The 24679-nt window shown below is 48.1% G+C and overlaps 1 protein-coding gene across 6 annotated transcripts in view; it reads right to left on the bottom strand.

Moving 5' to 3' along the window:
* Positions 1-24679, bottom strand: part of Rgs12 (regulator of G protein signaling 12) — a 98309-nt gene that overhangs the window by 18893 nt on the left and 54737 nt on the right. For all 6 annotated transcript variants that reach the window (XR_013111804.1, XM_076938343.1, XM_034508829.2 and 3 more), the window contains 4 exons: positions 22867-22888; positions 2420-2589; positions 1395-1487; positions 523-666 (listed from right to left, as the gene is read on the bottom strand). Coding sequence is in view for 5 of the 6 variants with exons in the window: in XM_076938343.1 (XP_076794458.1) it covers positions 523-666; positions 1395-1487; positions 2420-2589; positions 22867-22888 (429 nt within the window). In the remaining variant the exon portion in view is untranslated. The remainder of the gene's footprint in view (positions 1-522; positions 667-1394; positions 1488-2419; positions 2590-22866; positions 22889-24679) is intronic.

The raw sequence follows: 24679 nt of genomic DNA, 5'->3' as shown, positions 1-24679 counted from the left end.
TATGTGTGTATGTGTGTGTATGTGTGTGTGTTGCACACCTGCCATGGTCAATGTATGGAGGTCAGAGTACAACTTATAGAAGTTAATTGTCCCCTTCCACTCTGTGGGTCCCAATGATCAAACTCAGGTTGTCAGGTTTGTCAGAAAGAGTCTTTATCTGCTGAGCCATCTCACCAGCCCCAATGACTTTTAAAGTAATAGTGTCACTCACTTTGGTTGCCAGTGGGGTCCATGGGGCTATCTGTGGCACAGGCCGTTTTGTTCCTCAGCCCCACCGAATCTCTGTGCGACTGGTCAGACGGATTCGTCACCATGCCCGCATTACCAGTAGCCCCCTCCCCAGGTCAGACAGATCCGTCACCATGCCCACATTACCAGTAGCCCCTGCCCAGGTCAGACGGATTCGTCACCATGCCCACATTACTAGTAGCCCCCTCCCCAGAAGAGCACACGCTACTCTGAGTAAGTCCTGCACAGGAAGCCCCGGGTGGAAGCCCCATGGAAGAGTGTCTGCAAAGTTACCTGGAGCTGTTGTTCCTTGAACATGTCAGGGTGGGGTGCATTGAGAATATCGTCTGCCAGCTGGGCCTGGCTGTCAATGTTGACAGGAGTGGTGGCTTTGCTGCACAGGAATTTACTGAAAATCTCCCGGGCCCTATAAGAGAGCTGACAGGCAGAAAGGTCTGAGCAGATCTGTGCACAAACCCACTGGGCACACATTTCCCACCTGTGTCTGCAACATTTCTAAGGCTGACTCTGCTTTGGGGCTGGAGAGCTGAGTCATGGCCGTGTCTATATTCTGGCTTATGAGGGCAAGCATAAAAGAGCGAGCCAGGAAGAAACTCTTCAACTGGCTCCTCTGCAAATTTCTAAATGGTTGCTTTGTAAGGGCCTCAGAGACTGAGAGGTGCTACCTGGGAGAGGCCTCAAGAGTAGGATCTGCTGGCAAAGTGTGCACTACAGGGGAGGGCGGGAACACAGTGCTCTGAGCACAAGAAACAGGCACGAGGCCACTCTGTGAGGACAGTTGTTACCTTGAGGGAAATGCCACAGGACACGGCCAGGGTAGTCCCAGGGCAGCTAGAGAGGAGCTGTCAAGCCACAGGTAGAGGGTACAGTTTGCCAGAATGCTTCTCCAAGTCCCCTCAAACACTGTTCCTTCTTCCCCATCCCAACATCAAGTGCCACCTCTGCCAGGCTCTGTGGCAAGGCATTTATGCAGACTATGTTTAGGCAGAATTAAATGTCACACACTTACGTTTTTATTCTGAAGCAGAAATGTCACTTGTTTTTAAGTCATGTAAGAGGCATCCCTCATCGACTGCTCAAGCAACACGTGATGGACCGTGTGGCGCCTGACCCTCACACAGCCCCTGCTCTGAAGAGCAATTTACCTCTTTTTTGTCATGTGCAGGAACATGACTGAAGCATTCACAGGCCTGCCAGAATAAAATGTTCTCTTCACTGAATTCCTTCCGTAGAAAATCCTGAGGGAACATAGGAAGAAGAGCAGTTGGCATTCCATGACCCCTCCATGCAGCTGAGCCCCCATGTCCTTTCCCTGGCCCTCTTTGTCTACAATATGGCAAAATAGGTACCTCTCAAGAGGACCTTGAGAGCAGGCATGGGGCTGTGCAGCACACATGAGCATGCCACCTGCCTCACGGTTCTTTTCTCGAGTGCTGGTCATTTCCCCCCCGCCCCCAAGACAGGGTTTCTCTGTGTAGCCTGGACCAGGCTGGCCTCGAACTCAGAAATCTACCTGGCTCTGCCTCCCAAGTGCTGGGATTAAAGGCGTGCGCCACCACTGCCCGGCTCATCTTTTTTTTTTTTTTTTAGAAATACATTTTTAGTTTCTGGCTTGCATACAAACTAAGTCATCATATCATGCTGACACTGTTATCATTGCTGCTCGTAATCATCCCATCACTCATCCAACCCCAATCCTGGATCCTTTAAAGCTGTATTTATCAGCATGCATTTCTAAGGATTTTGAAGAAGCTCCAGTTAGGATGATGTCATACAACTGTAATCCTAGTACTCAGAAGGATGAGGCAGGGGGATTATGAGTTCCAAACCAGCCTGAGTAACATAGTGAACTCCAGTCTCAAAACAAACAAAAAACCAAACACACAAAGCCAAGAGACTCTGATGTTCCTTGCTGCACAGACATTGAGAGAGTGAGAGAAAAGAGGGCCAGCAGGAAACTCCAGGACAGGAGGCAGGCCTGGAAGAGAAAACTGAACTGATGGCCCCTACAAATGCACACTCTACCCTGAGCCTTGAGCATGGAACAGGTGCTGGGATGACCACACCTTTCACAAGGTGATGCACAGTCTCTGAGTTCTGAGATGACCCAGTGAGCTCAAGCACCCTAGGCACAAACTGCCAGCACCCCACAGCAGTCCCCCATACTTACAGAGAAGTAGCGAACACCAATGGGATCCTGCAGCAGACGCTCAAATGACACTGCCCAGCTTGCAACTCTCCTCTCTCGTAGGCGCCGGCAGCTCTGCACACTGGGGAGGCTGGCATTGCTGCTCAGGCTGTTGTTGCTGATGCAGTCCTTCAGGTCAGCTCCCGTCAACTCTGCAGGATCATCACAGACATACCTGCACCTCTTGCCTTCCTGACAAGGAGGCCACGGGTACCTACACCCAGCTCTGCTTTCCACGCCTGTTCAGTCAGCAATATGCACTGAACCTGAAATCTAGCCAAGGCTTTCTAGACTTCAGAGCAGTGAAAAGAACACATCTCAGCTTCACAGGGCTGCATGAGGATGAACAAGAGAAGCTATTACCTACAGTGTGCACACAATCCAGAGCAGAAAGAGCAATGTTGAGCACATGGAAGGCAGGGAGGCATTTATAAGTGCACCACAAAGCAAAAGACCCTGAGTAAAGTCTGAGGAAGGGCTGCAGTTGGCCCCATCGCCCTCCTGGTGCTGTCTGCTGCAATGTGGAATCCATGGCTCATCGCTTGTGCACTTTTCTGTGTGCATGTCACTTCTCAGTGAGAACATTAAGCCGTATCATCCAAATTAAGTATTTAACCATGTGTGATCTGGTGGCTCATTCACTGACCCCGATACGGGAAAATATTACAATAAAGAGAAGGAGGTGTGTCTAGGAAGATCCTCTCTATCATCACCCTTGTCCACTTGATGAACAAGGGATGGAAGAAGGGCCACAGGGCAGTGTAAGTGGAACTCTAGAGTTGTTACACACATTGCTCTGGTGAGCAGGGCACATGGATCTTCCCTAGATGAGGATGACCCTGGTTAGAGACAAGGCCAGCCCACCGTGGAGTGGCAGGACAGAAGTTCTACGGGGCTATGCTGTCAAGGAGCTCAGGCAGTAGAGCTGACTAAGGTGATTTTCCACAGGGCATCATTAAGGAAATGCTGCTACATCACATACACCATCTGCTCTGAGCACTCAGGACAGGCTACTCAGGATGGTCTGCCCTGTGGTCAGGCCACAGGACAGATTCCTGGGGACAAGTTAGCAGGCTCTAGCTCAAGGCCAGCCACTGAAGTGCCCTTCCTATCAGGGAAGGGAGGAGAGGAAGGCAGAGGACTGGAAGCAGCATGGACAAACTTTCAGATCACATCTGGAACGGCATGCAGATGGCATATAAACTAGAATACAGAGGGCCTCAGAGGAGGCCCAGCACTAGAAGAAAGTAATGCTGAGGGCTAGGAGCCAGGCCAGGGGTGTGACTATAGGCTCCTAGTACACCTCGCTCAGACCAGCATGGTATCCAGATTGAGTATTGGGCAGGAGTGTCCAAAGGCAGCCACTATTTAGGTTTAAAGAGACAAGGGAAAGCCACGTGCTGACACACTACAGATATTTGTGTCAGAAGAAATGATATTGTGAGATCAGAACTTTGACAATTTTAATTTTTCTTTGACCCCCACCTATACCCACACACATTGTCTATACATCAACCACTGTTCTGAGAACTAGAGGGATGGGTTTGGGCCAGGATACATCATAGAAGCTCTGGTCTGTTCTTTTAGAACACTGTTTAGCAGGGTGTCATGGTCACAGCAGCTGACACTGCTGGGAACTGAGACTGTGCAGGGCTACCACCTCACTAGTTAATTCAGCCACCACAAGCTCATGATGTGAGCACCTCACACACTCTGTGGGGCTGGGATCCCACATGGCTGATCTCTGAAGCTGATCTGTGTCCAGTGACCAGAGCAGACACTGATTTTCTCAGAATGCATATTTAAGTCCAAAATAGGTTCTGACAGGTTTCCCAAGAGCTGCTACACAAGCAGAGTGAGACTGTCTCAGCAGAAACTGAACAGAAAGCACAGGAAAAGTAAGGATGGTCCACCTACTCCCACTGCACACCTTGTCCATCCTCACTGTATACCATGTGAATCTCCACTGTACTTCTTCCTCATCCCACTGTATGCCACCCCATTCCCACTGTACATCACTTGCCACAGCACCACACAGGCAGGAAGATGTGGAACAAAACTGGTCAGAGAAGCAGAAGGGAAAGCCCAGGAGCAGATGGGGACAGATGCAGTGGAGGTGGGAACTGAACCACATCTGAAAAAAAAAAAAAAAAAAAAAACAGGCTGGGCTCTTACTTTCCAGAGCACATTAAAGCTGATATTATAAGGCCTAGGGATTTATATGTGAAATGAAATTGGAGAAAAACTAGGAAATCTGAGTAAGGAGAGGCCTGGAAGGAAGCTCCCGCAACATGGAGCACAGCAGTATCTGAACCCCATGTAAAACGCCCAGGCAAGAGGCTACGGGTGACATACAACACACAGAGAGACTTGGTGTGGAACACTCCTTCCACACCAAGACACCCATGTAGACGGATGAGTCAGAAGAAGGCAGAAGGAAGCATGACAGGCACATGCTTCTAAGCGCACAGCATGGCTCCTCCTCGGCAACCCACTGTCAGTATGGCTAGCTAGTTCAAGCTCCAGACTACTCCGCCTCACCTTAGGTGGCTATAGTCATGGGATCTGTACAGGCCAGGTAACAGCCCAGGCACATATGAAGACCTGTACATCAAAGAAGATGATTAGTATCTCCAGGTACATAGGATGTCAGAGATGAAGTGACCTATGCCACCACAGAGGCAGAAGCAATGTTGGCACACTGCATGGAGGGCACTGTGCCTCATGCAGGGTCGTCTACAATCCATGCTCTTCTCTGAGCTCTGGTCCAAGGATGCACACTACCATTTTGTTTCTTGTCTTTAAATAAGACTGTATGAAGGTCAGTGGGGGCCAGGCTCTGCTGTGACCCTGGGCACCGTCCCAGGAAGGCCAGGTATAAGGCTAGAACTCACTCTGCTCAGTGCAGGCTTTTGGCGACCAAGCTCCCCATGGAAAGTGAGGGTGCTGATGTTGTGGACTACACCTTCTGATGATGAGGTCACCCTCATCAAATGAACCACTAAGCCCAGCAGAGTGAACAGGGCAACTTTCCACCTCCTACTTCTACCCCTGAACAATGAAGTCTAAAGAATTGAAGAACAGAAGTTAACTTAGGGCACATGCAAAGGCCCTGTGATAGAAGGAATACAGCACACACTGTGATTCAAATGAGCAGTAGAAATGCTGGCAGGTGACATGGGCACCTTGGCAATGTGGCCTTCACCTTAGACAAGGACCTCATTGTGCTCCTCACAATGGAGGTAGCCTGGAGGGCAGGAGGGCAGAGTCAGTAAGGGAGGATTAAGCCACCTACTACCCATAGACCATGTGACCCTACAAGGGTGATGAAGCTTGTGCTTTGAGTTACAAGGTGTTTGTAATTTCAGACAAGTGCAGAATGAGAAATACCCACTTCCTCTGTGGCCACCATACCCAAGCGCTGGAGGAAAGGTAGCCCAGCTTTCCATGTAGACCTGCAGACCTCTCAACCTACTCATCTGTAGCTTGTCCCTGCCTGCCCTCTCAGCAAGATCTTCCCGACCCTCTCAAGCACCTAGGTTTCTGTGCGCCCACCATTAAAGACAAGCCCAGTGGTGGGGGTCATTGGTCCCTAGTGCTGCAGCACTGAGTGTCCCACTTTGTTCCTGGCTTGGGGGGGGGTCTCAGGCATGGACACTGGGCACAGAGGAAGATGATTTAGCACCTAAGCAGAAACAGCTCAAGTGATAATGACAACAGTGGAGAGGTGACACCACAGGAAAGGTGGGGAACCAGGGCCCATCTTCTGGCAGCTGGGCCAGAGACCCACTCAGTTGAGATGCACGGTCAGCGAGAGGACTGCTTCCACGGCTGCAGAAAATCACTTCACCTGGGACAAAAGGAAGTGTCAGATGCTCTAAAAATGCCTCCCTGGGGCTGTGGGACCATGGACTTGGCCTGGAGTCCAGCACAGCACAGGGACTTAGACAAAGACACTACAAATGCTGAGCTGACACCTAGACACAATGTGCTATGGCTAGGTGTCACCTAGACACTCTCTCTCTCTCTCTCTCTCTCTCTCTCTCTCTCTCTCTCTCTTACACACACACACACACACACACACACACACACACACACACACAGAGGCAATTTCTGAATCCACAAGAATGATACATAGAAATCTTTTAAATAGAGCTCCTAGTGGAGGTTTTGATCCATCTGGAGTTTAAAAGGCTTGCAAAACAGAGGGGGTAAAGGTAGAGTCCCCTTAGAGGTGTGGCACAAGTTGCTCCTGTAAGTTAAATCTTCATGCTTCTGACAGGATACACACATAAGAAGTTCCCTCCTCTTTGTCATCCATTTCTGAGTTTAGAACTGACACAACATTCCAGCATTGCTAGTCACATAGAGAACAATGAACCTCAGGGTAAGCCTGACCTGGGACAGCAGGCAGAACCTCAGGTTGCCATAAAATTCCTTGCAAACACCTCTATTGCTACCCCAAGTTCAAGGCCAGGTCAGGAGGTTGGCACATGTCAAGTCTGAGACTTGCTGGCCTGCTGGGAGCTGTCCATTTGGTTCTCAACTGTTCATCATTTGAGTGAAATGCAGGCTTAGCTGAAGAAGACATGGCATGGTAGCACCTGCTCACCTACACAGTGGCTTTAGTAGATGTGTTCTAGGTGTTTATTTTACTATGGCTCTTCTTCTTTCAGTCAAATGCTGTCCTGGTGAGAATGTGTCTCAAGTGTGTGGCAGATTTGCAGAGAACTGGAACAGCTGCCTGCACAGCTGCTGAGACTGCTTAGAGATGTGGGCTATAGGTTACACATTTCAGTAATGTCTTAAGCCTGACAGTATGCAGTTACTTCTCTGGGGCACAGCCTCAGTCCACTCTCAGCTCACCATATTCTCATCCAAACCATAACCCTAAGTATTCCAAATGCTCAAGTCTCAACTCTAAGCTACGTGGCAGCCCAGTATAAGACATACCACTCCCTGCCCCCCACACACAGCAAACACACCTGAGGACTGCACAAGTCAGCCTGCTCTGGCAGTCAAGACAAGCTGACAGACACATGTGGGACTTTACCTGGGTAGAGCTGATAAGAGCCACTGTGGTGCCATCTAACCAAATACTTCCAACCATTCACCGTAAACCACCCTTCTGAGTCCATACCAGGCTCAGCCTGGGTGGCTTGGGGTGGAGGCTTGGGCAGCGGGTGGTGAGGACATGGCTCCTTAGCTCAGCCTCGGAAATAGGTGAATGACTGTAGATCCTCAGGGACCCTCACCAAGGCAGTCCTCAGTCTCCCAGCAGTGGGAAGACGGAAAGGTCCTACAGCCTCACAAAGCCTCAGAGAGTCATGCATAATGCACAGCCGGAGTGCCTGCTGCAGAGGCCTGAATTATTCACATGGGCAGAGACACTATTCTCCCAGGACTGGGGCGGAGCCACTCTGCAGTTCATTAAACAGCAGGGGTGGGGGGAGACACATAGGATGGGGATGCATGGCTCCTTGTAATAGTTACAGGATGCTGTCTTATTTCCACATCATCTTGAAAATTGTAAGTCCCATAAACATGAGACCTACATTCTAAGCGACGAGTGACCTAAAGCTGTGGAGTCTCACGGGTGTGCACTTAAGAAACAATCAGCCTGCACTCATCCAATCCCAAAGCAAAATCTGTGGCAGCCACCTCTGAAAAGCCTGAAGGGGCCAGAAGCCCACCCGCTTTGGAAAGAAAATCAAGCTGCTGCCTCTCACATAAACTAGAGGGCAAGCAGAGGTGGGGAAGAGGCAGAGCTGGTGAGTTCTTCATGGTTTCTGAAGTTGGGACGTCACCCAGGCACCACAGGTTCTTTCTGCCACAGGTCCCAGCAATTCCAAGTTTGCTCTCCAAGTCATATAAGGAAAGGGATTTGAAGCTGAATGACCACCGTCCAATGACTGGTGATTTGGGGTGGACACTCCTCCACAGACACTTAGGATTCTCTGTCTCCTCTTCCTCCTCTTCCTCTTCCTCCTCTCCTTCCTCCTCCTCTTGTTCTTGTTGTTTCTTCTCCTTCTCCTTCCTCCTCTCCTTCCTCCTCTTCTTCCTCTTTAAAAGTCATCAAAGCAATGCTTTCCTCTAGTACAAACCTATGAAGGTTCCAGCCTCTGCTGTGCCTCCCTTCCTCCATCACACTTCTTTACTGTCGGTGTCTGAAGCAGGGGAGACAACCTCACCACCCATGAGGGTGCCACTTGAAGCTCACAGGAGTCTTGTTGCGTATGAGGGTGAGCAGCAACAGGACTGCTAGTCTCTTCTGGGCCCTCTACCCCCCTGCCACAGTGTTTGAAGCCCCTTCCAGGGACAGGGACTAACTTAGCACCTTGGTGGGCTGGAGGGTTTGAAGTCAGCCACTTATCTTGACTTCTCAGAACATCAGGGAGAGCAGCTGATCATGTAGACACCTTTCTTCTGTGTGCACTAGGCCAGCTTGAGACCTGATCCTTGGTCAAGGCACCAGTTTTCTGTACTGTTATTCTTTCCCCTTAGAATATATATAGGCTAGTTATCCTTAGTTCAGAAATCTGAAATACAAACTGTTCCCAAACCCAAAAAGGTTTGATGAACAAAGATACTTCTACAATGTATTAGTTACCTGCAAACACATGAAAATACTGAGTAAAATTACCCTTAACGCAAATGAAGCCCATGGTAAGACCAGTGCCCTATCCCTGAGAGAGCTCATTGTACACGTGCAAAAATTCCCAAAACCTAAGGGAAAAGTCAGAAAATTGAAATACTGGTCCCAAAGATTTTGTTTCAGGCAAAAAACAAAGTGCCTCCCATGCTCAGGCAGAAACTGTCTCATTTCCCTGAGATGGTCTCTCGTAGCTATACTGGTTTTTCATTACTCAGTGGCTTGCTCCCAGCTCTCTAGAAAGTCTAGTACCTTTCTTCTCCACTCAGTCCTCCCTCAGGTGGTCTTCATGCCCCTCTGAGTCCTCTCATGCACTGAGCGCTGATGGGAAGCAGACACATACCCACAGGCCTACTGTGTGCCCTCCCTGCTCACCCTAGGAGCTGGTCTTTGCTTCAAGGTCCTGCTTCCATTTACTGAGAACTGTCCTAGACACCAAAAACTCACAGGGGTTCTCTGCTCCAGGTTCCCACAGGGCAGCTTGGAAGTACGTATACATATCTCCACACCTACTGTCTACTGATAGTCATGAGTCTCAGTGATACCCTCAACTATAATTGACACTCCAAGTGTACTCTGGTCCCCTTTGGGATCTGTCACTTCCTGTACAGCAATAGACAATCGCCCTTTCACTTCTGATACCTCCACATATTCCCTCAACATAAAAACATCTGAGCTCTCCAGAGTTCCTTTGTAGATGACATTAACAGCAGAGTCCCACCCATGGACCTTGCTGAGCTGTGAAGCCCTTTCGCCTGCTCAGTGAGCATGCTCCCTTTATTCCCACAATGGACCTTGTAAACATCAGGCACAAGGTCATCAGTGTGGCCAATTTTGGCCTAGGGAGGAGCCAGGCAGAGACAGCCCAACATGACCTTTTTGGATCTAGGTGACATAATATGATGATCCCTTATATCTATGTCTTAGCTTTCTTATGGGGAGAAACTAACACCTGCAGGGCTGGGGCCCAAGAACAAAATACAGAGCCCAAGTTACATAGCCAAACACTAGAATTGTACCAGAAGCTAAGACACCGTCAAGAAAGGCCTTCAAACTACCTGGAGAGCCAGGTTTATATGGAAGTCCTGCATGAAATGCTGGCATGAGGAAGACAGCACTAGTCTCACCTCATTTCCTCTGTCACAATCTGTATATCTGAGTTCTGCCACCTTACTCCAAGAGCTGCAGGCTAAGAGCACTTCATTCTCATTGTCAGCCAGGCAACACTTCATATTAAGCAGTGAGGAGGGCTTAGGACAGGACTAGCTGCTACAGACTGCACAGTGTAAACCAGAGGGCAACCATTTGGCTCTACACCTGAGGAAAACCACAGTCAGCAGTGACAGATCCTGATGATAATCAGAAAGAATACTATGATCCCCACAGCATGCCTCAGAACAGATTCCCCACATTCTTGTTCTAATTCAAGGCATGAAGTTGCTGAGGTCTTAGGACAGTGGTAGGTACAGCTGGGCAGACACCACAAATTCTGAGGTAGCATCCCAGTACCCTTTCCTCCCCTTCGTCCTCCTACACATCAGCCAGCCAAGCCCCACAGGCTCACAGAGAGTAACAAGGCCAAACAGTCCTTTGGGACTCCAGCAGTGGACTGCCACTGGATATACTGTATATATATGATTGTGTATACTTCAAGGGCCCTGAGGAGACCCAATGAGAGCAACCCAAATCCTGTCCTGAAGCTGAGACAAGACCCATCTGAGCACAGCAGAACAAACTCAGCATGTGAAATGACACCGTGCTTCAGAAGAAATGCCAAGCAGATGGGCAAATGCCAAGAGCCTTCAGGGCCGCAAGAGTGGGTAGAGCAGGAGCTGCCAAGGGTCAGTGTGGGAAGTGGTAGGAGTGACAGTTTCTTCACTTGTCACACCACATTTACAGGATTCAGCTGAGGAGCCATCAGCTGCCACCATGAGGGGCACTGGACTACAAGAGGCCCAGGGCATGGCAAGAAAGGGACACCACCTCTTTCAAGCCTTAATCAAATTCACACACTGGCTGGAAACAAAAAGAACCATGTGATTCTTTAATTAGATAATTCCTTCTCAAAATAAAATTATTTTATTCTGACAAATCCAACAATATCATGAAAATATTCTCCTTTTATGTTCATATCAATGGCCACCCATGAAACAGCCATCTGGCAACAGGACCTGGCTGGAGAAGACAGACACACTGCCCAGTGCATAAGCCCAAGGATCCAAAGGCTGGGCTCAGGGGGAAGGCTGAAAAGTGGGCTGATCCTTCCCAAAGTCAATAGCAGCTACTGCCAACAAAGCTGAGCCTGTGCTTGCTTTGGCTGTTGTGCAGGACATGGATAAGGACAGGGTGCTTACTAGATAAGACATAAAGTCACAAAGGATATATAGGGCAGACTCCAGTATCGAGGTCCACTTTCAGTGGCCAGCCCCGTAAAATGAAAACGTAACATGAAGCCAAGGAACAGACCCACTTCCCACATCTATGCACATGGAGGCATTTTCAGCTGGCAACTAAACTGCCTGATTTTCTGCGATGGTTATACTTCACATAATTTTAATAATAAAAGCGATGTTAAATGCAGAACAAAACATGATGTAATACACACCTTTTATTTGACTATCAATGACAGTTCTAGGGACAAAATAGAGCTTGGTTGGGCTCTGATGGTTCCCCAGTAGGACACACACCCCCACACACACACACACACACACACACACACACACACACACACACACACACACACAGAGGCTGGAGGCACCAGGTGGGATGAGACCTCATTGTAGGGATGCCACCATTTTCCTCCAGCTTCTCCCTAAAATTGGATGCAAGAGTGAAAAGAGAGAACAGTGGTGGTGTGGGGTGTGAGGGAGTGGGTGGTGTGGGTGTGAGGGAGTGGGTGCTCATGAAGCATTTATAGGCCTCTCTACTCAAGCTGCTCCCCTTTCAGGCCACTTGCCCTTACCAGGAGGCAGACCGAGCATGAGCTCTGGAGCCACACACCCACAAGGGAGTTGATGCTCCTAGAGAGGCAAGACTCCACCTTCTACATAAACACCACCACCAAGGGTGTTCTGGCTGTGTCAAGTGTAATGATGGTGCTAACTTCACAGGATAGGGCAAGCTCCACTCCTCTCTGGAGAGCCACTTAACCTTTCTATAAAACCCTGTAATAACTATATATCACCTCACAGGAAAGCTGTGACAGTGTCAGGCACACAGCAGGCACCAAATGTTGCCAACTAATAACTGGGTCATGCTAGCCTTCAATATCACGTGAAAGGTGAGTAACGCTAGCTGCTACATGTATTTGCTTTGCTAAGTCAATATTTTCCCTTAAAGATTTAAATAATGCAGAGCAGTGGTGGCGCACGCCTTTAATCCCAGCACTTGGGAGGCAGAGGCAGGCAGATTTCTGAGTTCGAGGCCAGCCTGGTCTACAGAGTGAGTTCTAGGACAGCCAGGGCTACACAGAGAAACTCTGTCTCGAAAAACAAACAAACAAAAAAATTAAATATAAATCTAAACCCTCCATTTGTCAGTCTAAGATCATGTTCTCCTCTTCTCTCTGCAGACAAGGCACCTTCCTTAAGGAAGATCCTGCTTCTCTCTGGTGAACTCCATCTGTTCTGAAGGTCAGGCCTGGCCAGGAGTTGGGCTTTGGTCTGTAGGTAGACAACACCAGCTGTGCCTGGTACCTATGAAGTTTCCTCCTTTCTAGTCCTAAAGACTCTCTTGTCTTTTTAGTCTTGGCTAAACCTATCACCTAAAGCTGCTGAGATGTGGACATGTTCGTGGTATTCCTGGATCTAATAGAAATGCTTCTGATTGTTGAATAGAACTTTAAGAGCACCCAAGCCAGTGCCTGACTCTATCAGCTGCCTCCCTGGCCTCCATTGGCTTCACTCCGTCACTGCTGTGACAGACCTGCTCACATGCCTGCAGTTGTTTGCCCTGAAAACAAAGCTCTGAAAACGTGGACTTGATCTGATCCCAAAAGTACCTCAGTGCCTGTAAGTGTTTTGAAGAAAGCAGAAGCTTTTTCAAAACCCTGCCCTGCACCATGCAGAGAAGCGCACTCCAGGGGCATCCAAGCTGTAAATGTGAACAATACAATAGTAATAGTTTTACCTGCATGGTCTTAGGAAGGGCCAAGCAGAGTAGGGGAGATGGCCATTGGGACTATGGTAACCTCTGTCTTTAAAAGATAGCACTGAGAACCAACTAGGGAAGGTGTGCCTGCATTGCATGCCTTCTTCAAATGCTATTATACCTTCTTTCATTTTGTCATCTACAGAAAACAAACATGAATGTGATTCAAAATATAAGCTCTGGTACTGTGAAGGACAACTGTCCCCATAGCTCCAGGATTTGAACATCTAGTCCCAGATGGTGCCACTGTTTGGGGGGCTGTAGAACACTTGGCAGGTAAAGCCTTGCTGGAAGAAGAACACCACTGGGGCAGGCTGTGAGTGTTCAGAGTCTTGCCTCGCCATTTGCTTGTGTGAGCTTTCAGCTTCTTGTCCCTGCTGCCATGCCTGTCACTGCAGCCATGCTGACCCACCATAATGGACTCGTCCTTTTGAAACTGTAAGCTAAAATAAGCTTCTTTTATAAGCTTCTTAGTCATGGCATTTTATTACAGCAGTGGAAAAGTGGCCAATACATAAGATTATCACAATTTATTATTTCAATCCAAGAATAATTTTTTTTTAATTTTTAATTTTTTTTCCAATTTTCTACTAATCAGCTAACAACAGCAACATAAGCCAACCAAATGAGAAAACACGAAAGGCAAGCAACAAGCACATGCCTGTTTATTTTTCACAGTGTCTGGGAAGAAATGCAGAGCCTTAAGTCTGTTTATCAGGTGCTTTACACTGACAGTCCTGTCTAAGCAGAAGCCTGGACTGAGTATTAAAAAAAAAAAAAAAAAAAGGCCGCATACATACATAGCCACATACATAGCCACATACATAGCCATGATGAATGTAACAGGAGGCTCTGAAAAGGAGGTTCCTTACACATTGCTTGGTGGCGTGCACTCTGGAAAATAGAGAGTATTTACCATACACCCCTGGCCGCTCATCAGAGCAAGTTACACATAGATGCCCATGTGGAGACCTGTACAAGCATGTCTTACAGTACCTTTGTGACAGTTGAAGTCTAAGTCATCTTAGAAGCTATCAATAGGGGCAAGAGTAGACAGTAGCCATTTAACAGTGGAACAGGACACAGTGGCCAGAGTGAATGGTAACTTGCCTGCAAGGTATGAAAGCTCATGTTCATAGAAAGGAGCCAGGTACCAGAGAGCACATGTGACAGCATTAGTTCAAGTAGGTGAAGCAGGAAACCCAGCATCAGTGGGGAACTGTGTAAAATAATTGTTTTATGCTTACTCCTGTCTACCTTACAAATGAATGAGGCTTAGACTATGGTTATTTTATTTGGCTTTGGTAGTTATACTGGGGGTCATCCCTAATCTACTTTTCTGTCAGCTGAACTGACTACTTCCCTAGCTGTGGACCCCAAGTACTTGCTGTTCAAATCTTTCTGGGTTATTTCTGTCCCAGCAGTCTAGTGTCCTGGGAGGTCATTTCCCTCGGGCACCTGCTGCTGGTCCATCATGACTAATGGAGACCTCCTGTTCTCCTCATCATCTCCTCCTCCAAGCTCCTTCTCTTTCCCTTCTTTCTCCTTCCTCTCATGGTCACTATCTGTGACATCCAGCCAGGTAACTGAAAACTTGCATACTTCTATTCCCTCTAGTAATTGGCTGCAGCCATTCTTTAATAGTTTTAGATTAGGGAGCACGGTTTGCACAACAAAAGCTGATATATGTGAGACCCCTCACTTCTCTTGGGGTAACTAGATCTTGAGGTACAGAATTTACCATTTAACCATTTAAATATATGGCAGCCATTTAAATATATGGCAGAATCAGACCAAATATCTACTCAGGCCCCAGTGATATTTTCTCTCTCTCTCTCTCTCTCTCTCTCTCTCTCTCTCTCTCTCTCTCTCTCTCTCCCTCCCTTCCTCCCTCCCTCCCTCCCCCCCTCTCTCATATGTATACTTTGTAATGTCTAAGTTACTTTTCAATAAAAAGTTTTCATTACTTGAAAAGTTGTAACCAAAACTCACCTCAGGTGCCTGAAGCAAGTTCTACTGTGAGCTGTGAGAAGCACTATCTGGAAATGCTCCCACAACACAACACAGTTTCCAGGAAGGTGAGTACTCTGGGCCTCTGCTGTTGGCAATCCCTCTTAGATGCTGCTTACATGTTTACATGTTCAAGTGTGCCAATTCAAATGGGGAGCTGTATCCATAAGAAAAGAGGCTGCTATGCTGGGCACACATGGCCTGCGTGTGACCAGGTAGAGTGGAGACAGTGAACCAGGGCCTGTGTATGCTTTCATTTTCAACAGATGACATAGCAGGGATGAGACGTCAGTCCAAAGTGAAGGTGGCAGGAACAACGTGTCCTGGGAGCCAGGCAGAGGCTCAAAAGATGATTCCTCCAAGAATGGGCACCGCCCCCCCATCCCCCACCCCCGTGCCTCCAGTGTTATAAAGATCACTGTCATCAATCACTATAGTCCCATTAATGTCAACTAACTTGAAAGGATGCCTTTTTAAAGGCAGGAAAGCCATCATTAGGTCATGAGTCTTAGATTTTGTTTTAAAACATTTACATAAAAGCCTTCCTTCTCACAGGATGTGGTAAATTGTCCCAGAAATATGCTGTCTCTGAGTGGCCTTTGCAGGCTGCCCCCAATCCCTTTTGTGTACGGCTCACCAAAAAGCCCATGTTACTAAACTATTATGTTCCACCTATGTCTCAAACCATAGCAGATGAAGTCACTAAATACAGAATAAGCATAATACTGTGTTACCTAGCTAACTTTGATCATGTTCAGAGTTAGGGAGGTACCTCAGGGAGTATCTATGTCCTGTCTACATGCCTGCCCGGGGCCCTGGGAACAAAGACATCTCTGAGCAAATGGTGCTGACTCTCCACCAGTCTGTAGCATGGTGGGAATAGTCTTCCTCACCAGCCTTGAGACCTTGCAGGTCCCTGTCCTCTATGTCTGGATCCCAAATGCAGAGAGACAACACAGTACCCAAATTACCACTGCCAGGCTGAGGTGAGGAATAGATACACTGAAACCTGTATGGTTAAGCATTGCTGCACATCTTACCTAAGGATACCCTTGGGTGTCACACCACACAACGCTAACAGACTCAGAGCCCTCCAAGGAAGTAAGCCCAAATATTCTACAGTGTGCAGAACACTTTCAGGAGCCCCACACTGCTCCCTGGAGAGCTGGGACACTAAGATCCACCAGAGTATAGCTAGGACAGTCTGTCTCAGAAGACAGGTTCTGCAGAGGTCAGGCCACACTACCACTTTATCATGATGCTCTGACTTTTCATGGCTGAATGCTTTGTAAAGGCAGAGAAAGTAACGGGATGGCCAGGAAGGCAGGACTTGCTGGATTCCAGAATGAGGTACAAGCTCTGAATGAATGAGGAACTGGTTGCCTCCCAAGCCTGGAATGTGTGGGATACAGGATATTCACTTCATGATTATAAGGCAGTGTTCATCCTGTGGGATGGGAAGCCATGAGAGCTCTTTATATTGAGCTCAAATTTTATTTTGAACTTTTTACATCATGGTCTAGAACTAGAAAGTAAAAGCATTGTAACCACAATGTTGGTTGTGATGGGCTGGCTGTGGCTGGATCCCTATACCACTTATCACTAGAAAATTACACTAAATGTGTGTAGCAATGACCCTTGGAAGCTTGACCACTGTCACCCTAAGACTGTCATTGCTGATAGGAAAGCCATCAAGAATATACATGCTTAGATCACCCTATTTGCTAGGAGACATATTGGGAACTACAGCAGAGAAAGGTCCCCACAAGTGACACTTCATTGAGCTGAAGAGACAGATTAGAACTAGAGAAAGCCAAGGGGCTTAGAGTGTGCAGTTCAGATGCAATTGGTGGGGAGGAAGCTGGGGACCACCGGAAATACTTCACTATTTACTCTAAGCAGTACCTGCTCAAGATGAAGCCCCAGGAGGTTGCAGGAGATGGTTTGGAGCTACAGCATGAAGGCTGCCAGCCCTTGCATAAGTCTGGGGAAGTTCCAGATCCAACCAGTTCTTGCAGGAATCCCTGGAGGGACTCCATCAAGCCATGAACATAAAGACTCTTTCAGGAGGGGTATCCTTCATATGCCAAGGTTGGAAACCACCTCGATCAACTGACACAGAAACTGGTACTGCGGAGCACCCAGGAAAATAACTCTGGGACAACCGCATTCCTGCCTCACCACATCTCTTAGCATCATTCCCAGGAAGTGCCACACTGATCCGGAGAGTCAGTCCCCTTGCTGTGTCATCACAGAATGGCTGCTCTTTGTTTTCCTTCCTACTCAAGCCTGTAAAGATCCTCACACGTGAGGATTTAAGATGTTCATATCTTTTTCCTGTTAAGCAGCTCTCCAGCCAAAGGATCTATAGAGCTAAGGGGGATGGCAGGGAGAACAGCACCCCAACACAGCACTTTATCAAAGTGTAACAGGGCACAAGCCACAGGCATGTATAGCAAAGGCTTTGGCAAGTGAGCACACTATGTCAGCTCCCCAAGACAGAGTTTTGGGACACAAACAGGAAGTCCCTGGGCATCACCTCTCTGATGCCATCTACCCTCCTGGGTCTCAGAGCCAGGCTCATACTGCTTCTCTGCCTCAGGCTGACCCACACAGGCTCAGCTCAGCTGACTCTTGTTCCTTACGAATCTAACGAATACATCCCCTTGGTTAGGGGAGGGTGCATAGCCACCACAGGTGAGCCTCTGAAGACAGAAGGGGAACCAAGGGGACCTCCATTCTAGAGACAAGTTCTGAAGCCAATACACCCACAGTTCACACATGAAGAAGAGAGGGAGAAGGGAAGGTGGGAGGGAGAGAGGAGAAGGAGTCACTGGCTTTATTACTTTTGAACTTTGCTTGAAAAAAAAAATCACAACATAGTTACTAATAAAAACTCTTTCCAAATGTCTTGTAAAACCAGAAAGAAATGAGTGTGTTGGGAGGCATCTTGGCAGAAACCAAGTCTGCCTGCTTCCCCAACAGTCTATAGTCTGACTGGCATTTGAGTTTTAAATCAAAAAAAGCCATAAAAAATGTGAACTACTGAGCCAAATAAAAGGCTCTGGTTAAAACACCTGCTCTCACTCCACATGCTACAAATTAGCGTTCCTGTCCCACTAGTTCATGAGCAGTTTTGAAAAGTACATGACCAGGCTATAGCACCACGAGCCACAGACATGCTGCACAGTAGCCGAGGTTCCCCTGGGCCTTTCACTTCCCTCATCTCCTGTAATAGTATAGACTATGGATTCACCTGCTAAGTCTCTTCACGATTGCAGTGCTCCATATGCTGGAAGTGGATGTGACCTAACACCAAGTTCCAGTGGCAACAACGGTCCTTCACCACTGAGCAGCGCCATCCATGTCAGCCAGTCACATCTGTAGGACAGGAGAAGCTAGCAGGTTGGACCAAAGCTAAAGCTGCCAGACAGGATGGGAAGATGGCAGCCCTGGACCTCAAATCTTCATTCCATGGCTTAGGGTGAGGCTGAACATGAGGAGGGTAAGGGGCAGAAGGGCAAGGTCACTCTCAGAACACCAAAAGGTATGGGCAAGCTTTTCACAGTTGTTTAAGAGGTTAGGCAGCCCTCCAAAGCTGGAGACAGTAGAAACTAACAGAAATGAGAAGGCTGAGAGCCTAGCAGTCTCCTCGGGCCAGTTCCCACAGTCCCCCAACCGTGGGGCACAACAGCCTCCTCAGGGAAGATCTGCTGGTACTTCTGAAGGAGGAAGGCTAAACAGACCTAGCAAATCCCACAGGCACCTAGCACAGGTCACAAGAGACAGAAACATGGAACAAAGGTGCCCCCATCATTCTTAGCAGGCATGCTAGTCCCCAACAAATTTGTTCATGTCTCCAGGACAGAGTCTAGGGACTGGCCTAGGGACCTAGACCAGCACCCAGGCAAGTGTTAGGTCAGCCTAGAGTGTAGTTAAAGACCTATAGGGCTCAGCCTATCCCAGTGTCCAGCACCTACAGCCCTGCACCCACAGGGCCCAGTAAGCTAAGGATAGCCTTGGCCGGATACTCTGTTCCCTCAAGTTCCTTCCTCCAGAGTACAGTGGGAGGCTGAGAGACCTGGTGTGCTGGAGGGTAGTCTGGGACAACAGTGCACTGTGCTCAGATGAAGGGGGTCCAAGCTGGATGTGGGCATACCACAACTACTGCCCTATGAGAGACTACAGAGGACAGGCACAATGAGGGAGGGGAGGGAGGCCCACTGCAAGGCCAGAGGAGGCAGAACCAACCTCCCATCTACATAAAGGATTGATGAATGTGTTGGGGCAGGGGAGTTACAGAGTTAAAGGGTCTGACAGGAAGACATGGGGGAATGGCAGATTCCAGGACTAACAAGCCTGCAGGAGAGCAGAGGTGGGGTTGGACTGTATAGAGAACTTAGGTGTTACACAGTTCCCAAAGCCACACCCAGTTATTGATGTCACACTGCTACACTCTGACTATGCCAGGATGATGATGGTCCTAATTTCTCCCACTCCAATATACTTCTATGGCATACTTTATTTTTTCTCTCTGTCTCTCTCTGTCTTTCTCTCCCTGACCCCCCATGTGTGTTTGCGTGTTTGTGTGTGTGTGCGCGCACACGCGCACACACACAAAGATCAGAAGGCAATTCCAGGAGTTGGTTCAAAGAACCTCATATCTGTCTAACTTAGTGAGGAGCAGGAATAACCAGAGGTGGGGCGAATCTTTCCATAGAAAGGATGGGGCTCTGTCCCGGGCCCAGCAGGAGGCCACAGGAAGCTACTGTCTTTGTGACAAGACCACCCTGGTGGTGGCCCTGGTTCCTTCTCATACTTTTCACAGACTCCTAAGCTCTGTAAACACCCTGCTCCCAGGGACTTTCACGCTGTCTGCAGGATAAAACTGGCAGTAATGTCTAACTGTGCCTGCAGTCAGTATGCGCCTGCCTCACACCAGAACTACTGAAACTTTTAGCACACTTAATGTTCCGAAGCAACAGAAGGTGGTGTGCCCTTCTGAGAACAAAGGAGTACAGCGGGAGGCGGGAGGCGAGATCCAGGAGAGCACAGAGGTGATGCAGAGATGGAGCACTGTGGGGGCACACTGGTGTGAAAGCCATGCCTGTATCTGGATGGAAGGCTCCTTCCAGTACTAGCATCAACAGTGGAACTCTCTCATTTATGTCCCCTCCCCTCCTTTTCTTTCTCTCTCACCCCACCTTTCCTTTTATTTCCTGAGGTTGAGATAAAACCCCTGGGCTCAAGCATGCTAGGTAAGGGCTCTAGCCATGAGCTACATCCCAAGCCCACACCTGGTTTGCACATTTTCAACCTTCCAGGTTAACCTTATTTTCTGTTTGGACAGGTTTTCAACAAAGTGGATCATCAGGAAGTCTCTGAATGCTAAGGACACCCCTTCTCTAAGCAGGATCTGCCGTCCTAGGTACAATTTGCCCTCCACAGGCCAACACACAGACTGTGGTGCAGTAGTGGCCTTAAGCCCTTTCCCACTGAGCAAGAGAAGTCATAAGCGGCACCACCCAACTTCCTTAAAACAGCATCAGATTACATGGTAGGAACACATGTTATCAAATGTTATACATGACCTGGAATGACAGCAAAGGAGTCAATGCATGTCAAGGGCATGGTTAGCTGGATGCCGGACACTTCCAAAGAGTACTAGATTTCCTAATAACCATTGCCCAGGCTTGATGAGGAGGCAACTGTAGCCCCAACTGGGCACAGAGTTAAGCTGGCCCCTCACCCTGCCTACACTGGGAGCACATGTTTTCCACAGAAGCAGTGGAGTGCTATGGTTTCCAGGCTCCATGTGGGAACCTGTCCAACAATGTCTATAAACTATCTCTATGTGAAAACATTTGAGCTTCTGCCTAGCCCTTCTCCACAGGCGCCTGAGCACAGCATGGGGCTTGGGGAGGGGCAGGGAAGAGCTCCTGGTGCCCTTGGGAAAGGGAAGATCTTAGCTGAATCAGCAGGATAAGGGCCAAAGGCTCTCCTTCAGGTCTGAGCACCAGGGACCTCAACTAGATTGATAGTCATACCATTTCAGTATCAATGTAACAACGGCATATAATGCTGGCCTCCTGGAACTAACACATAGACTGAGCCATGGAGTCTTCATTTTAATCTTATAATCAGAAAAGAAACTTAAATTAGAAAAATACTAAAAGGATGAAAGTGACTAAATAAAACATACCTGGCTGTCTAGCTTGGTTGCTGAAATTCCTTGTCTCCTGCCATAGCAGGCCCACCTTGAAAGGACAGGGCACAGCCCTGAGATCTGAGGTGGAGGAGGAGGGGACAAAGAGCGGAAAGCCCCCAGGGACAGGGGAATCACCTGGCCAGGACACTACTTCCTCAGAAAGGCACAGTGGGGGCTGGGAGCCAGGGGCTTCCCACCCTCAGAAGGGAGCTTCTGAAACCTATAGGGACAACTTGATAAGATCTTAGCGAATAGGAAGGGGTAGTTTCCCCAACTCCTAACAACAAATAAGAAACTTGGGACATCAATAAAAATATTATATATTATTAAACTGATGGATTATGGAAGCCTCTCAAATATATGAATTTCCCACAAGAATAAATACCCTCTGCCAGAGAGGAAAATGGGAACCAAGGCTGTGAGCCTGTGCTTTTCACTCAGCCTTGGCTGCACGGCCTGCTTCTTCTCTAGCATTAAAGAAGCTTTTCCTGCTTCTAGCTTAAGACAGATTAAATGACACGATCATTATTGTACATAACACAGGAAATATAACCCCTTTTATTCTAAAATACATGCTTCTAATACTCGTGCCCAGGCTCTCTGTGGTCTGCATTCCAGCATGAGCAGGTTTGTAATTCAAGCTGGATTTCCCTCCATTCCCACAAGGTGACCCCAACAGAACTACTGGGCCCCACTCCTTCCTAATGTCAGAGGCTCTCCCTGCACCTTCCTGTGGGAGACAAGCACCAGCATAAGGTAGGCAACTATGAGAAGAGACAACAGAAGTTTATAGAAACTATACTACGTTCTCTGAATACTATAAGCATGAGGAGTGTCTAGATGAAACTCTCCAAATAGTTTTAGACAGTTTTTTTTCTTTAATCACTGAATGAAAACCAGGGATGATGTCAGAGAAATAGTGAGACCTAGCTAGTGATTTTCCTTCCTGGTCAGTCCCACTAAAAGAACCCTGTACACAAAATTCCTTAAAGACAAAGGAAAGGGTTTGCTTCCTCTTCATCCCGCACATAGTTCATCTACTATGCTTTTCTTAAAAAGGAAACTTCAAGAATGGCCCAAATTCGGTAAGTACTTTGAGATCTGAACTTGCTTGTTTGGAAGCTGGTTGTACAAGGGATCAGCAAGCATGTTTTTGCTTGTTGATCACAGGCGTGCAGGAGCGTGCACTGCAGCCCAGCATACTGCCCGCGCTAGCTATCACAGAGTCTCTATTGCTATGGTAGACAAACACATGCCTAGGCCACCAAGAAGATCCCTCAGCCCAACTCCGACTGAAACAGTTCCACAAGGGAAAGGCAAAGAAAACATCTTTCCCGAGTACATCAAATATCAAATATATTTTTATAATTTGAAAATGGCAATAAAAATAATAGAATATATATGACTTACCACCATCAGACACAGTTGCAGACTGAAAGAAAAAAGAGAGAGACATGAGTTAATTACACCTCATGACAAGATTGAGGGAACAGTACTTCACTTCCTCCATGGAGAATACAACTCAAAGGTCCTGAGAAGCTCCCAGCTACCCAGGTAGGCACTGTGAGAAGCAGACAGTGAGTCAAGCCTTGGGGCTCCAACTCCGCCCCAGCTGGTGACTCCCAGTAAGAGGAAGTTGCCGTCATTTTCACTTGAAAAGAACAAATCCCAGCATGTCTGACATCAAAGTCTTATTAACAGCCCTGTGATAGCAGCTGATCTCCAGTGAGGGCACCCTGTAGGGCAGGGGCTTGATAGTACCAGACACTGTTAAGCTCAGGTCCAGTGTACCCACTAGTGCTACCCCTACCCGAGAGAGGTACCTAGGCTGTGAGAAGGCAGGGTAGAAAGTGTGTGTGTCTCTAACCACACACCCCCAAAGGGGGAGAGTAGCCACCACAGGCCCTGGGAATGGCTTAGGGGGTGGATAGGAAAAGTTTTGTGTGTGCTGGGGGTGGGGAATCATACTAAGAACTGCTGGGCAGGAAGGCTCTGGGAATAGAGCTGTCAACAGTTCTCTAAGGAGCTCAGCCTAGGCTCATTTGGACACTTGCTATTGGTCAAGCAGGTGGTAAATGGCCCAGGACAGGGGCCAGCAGGAAAAGGAAGCTGGAAGAGGAGGCCGGTGTCCCAGGGCAGCAGAGAGATTCAGTAGGTGGAGTATGGAGGCGGCAGCATAGCGGGTGGCTAGGGTCCTGGCCATAGCATGGTCCCTCTCTGAGAGCTGGCAGGACAGTAGAGTACCAAGGTGGCTCAGAAAAGGCATGTGATGACCAGTAGGTCCAGTGCCATTGCTTTTATGTCTGAAGGATGCCAAGAAAACCTCCCCTCCTGTGGCCTGGGCTATAGCTGGGCCTTAAGCTTCCCGCGTAAGCTCATACCAGGCTTTGTCTCCCTTTTTTGCCATAGCACTCAGGTGTCAGCTCAACAGGGCCTCTAAGGTGCAGGCAGCCAGAGTGAGCAAAGCATGGCTCATCATTAGATCTGGGTCTCCCTGAGGTATGTAGTTAAAAAAAAAAATCAGGCAGGGTCCAACAGATACTCCGGTGAGAGTCTACAGGAACAGCTAGAACCAATGGCCATAAATGATCCACTCTCTCCAGGGAAGTCAAAGAACATATGCTTACAATCTATCAGGGCTATTGGATTTGTGCACTTCCTGTCTGACTCTATATCCCACATCTCCATCCACCTTGGCTGATATTGAAGGGTCATTATCACCTCCCTGGTATGATACATGCTGAAAAACTCAACTGGTTAACTTTGACAGCTAGACTCCACCCATGACCTGTCATGACACATAGAGAGTTACTTCTGACTATGACTACTACAACCTATGATGGGGTCTGAACCCATAAAAAACCAGGTCTAGGAAATCCAGGGTCCCTAGCCACCAACAAGGTGTACTAAATTAACTAAAAATTTTAATTTATGTATATTTGGTCATTTTGCCTGCCTGTACATCTGTGACCACATGTGTGATTGATGTCCTCATAGGCCAGAAGAGGGCATCAGATTGTCTGTAACCATGGAATTGGAGTTACAGACAACTGTAATCTACTTTGAGGATGCTGGGTATTGAACCTGTGTCCTCTAGAAGAGCAGCCACTGCTATTAAGAGCCAAGCCACCTCTTTAGCCCCCTAGGCACTTAATGTTCACTTTGCTTGGCATCGACAAGCAATAAATGACCATCCTGCAAACTAGCCTTTTACAGCACTTGC

This window comes from Arvicanthis niloticus, chromosome 7 (assembly GCF_011762505.2).
Source record: "Arvicanthis niloticus isolate mArvNil1 chromosome 7, mArvNil1.pat.X, whole genome shotgun sequence".
NCBI classification, from domain to species: Eukaryota; Metazoa; Chordata; class Mammalia; order Rodentia; family Muridae; genus Arvicanthis; species Arvicanthis niloticus.
Note: the sequence above shows the minus strand (reverse complement) of the source record. Positions and strands in the feature narration are given on the sequence as shown.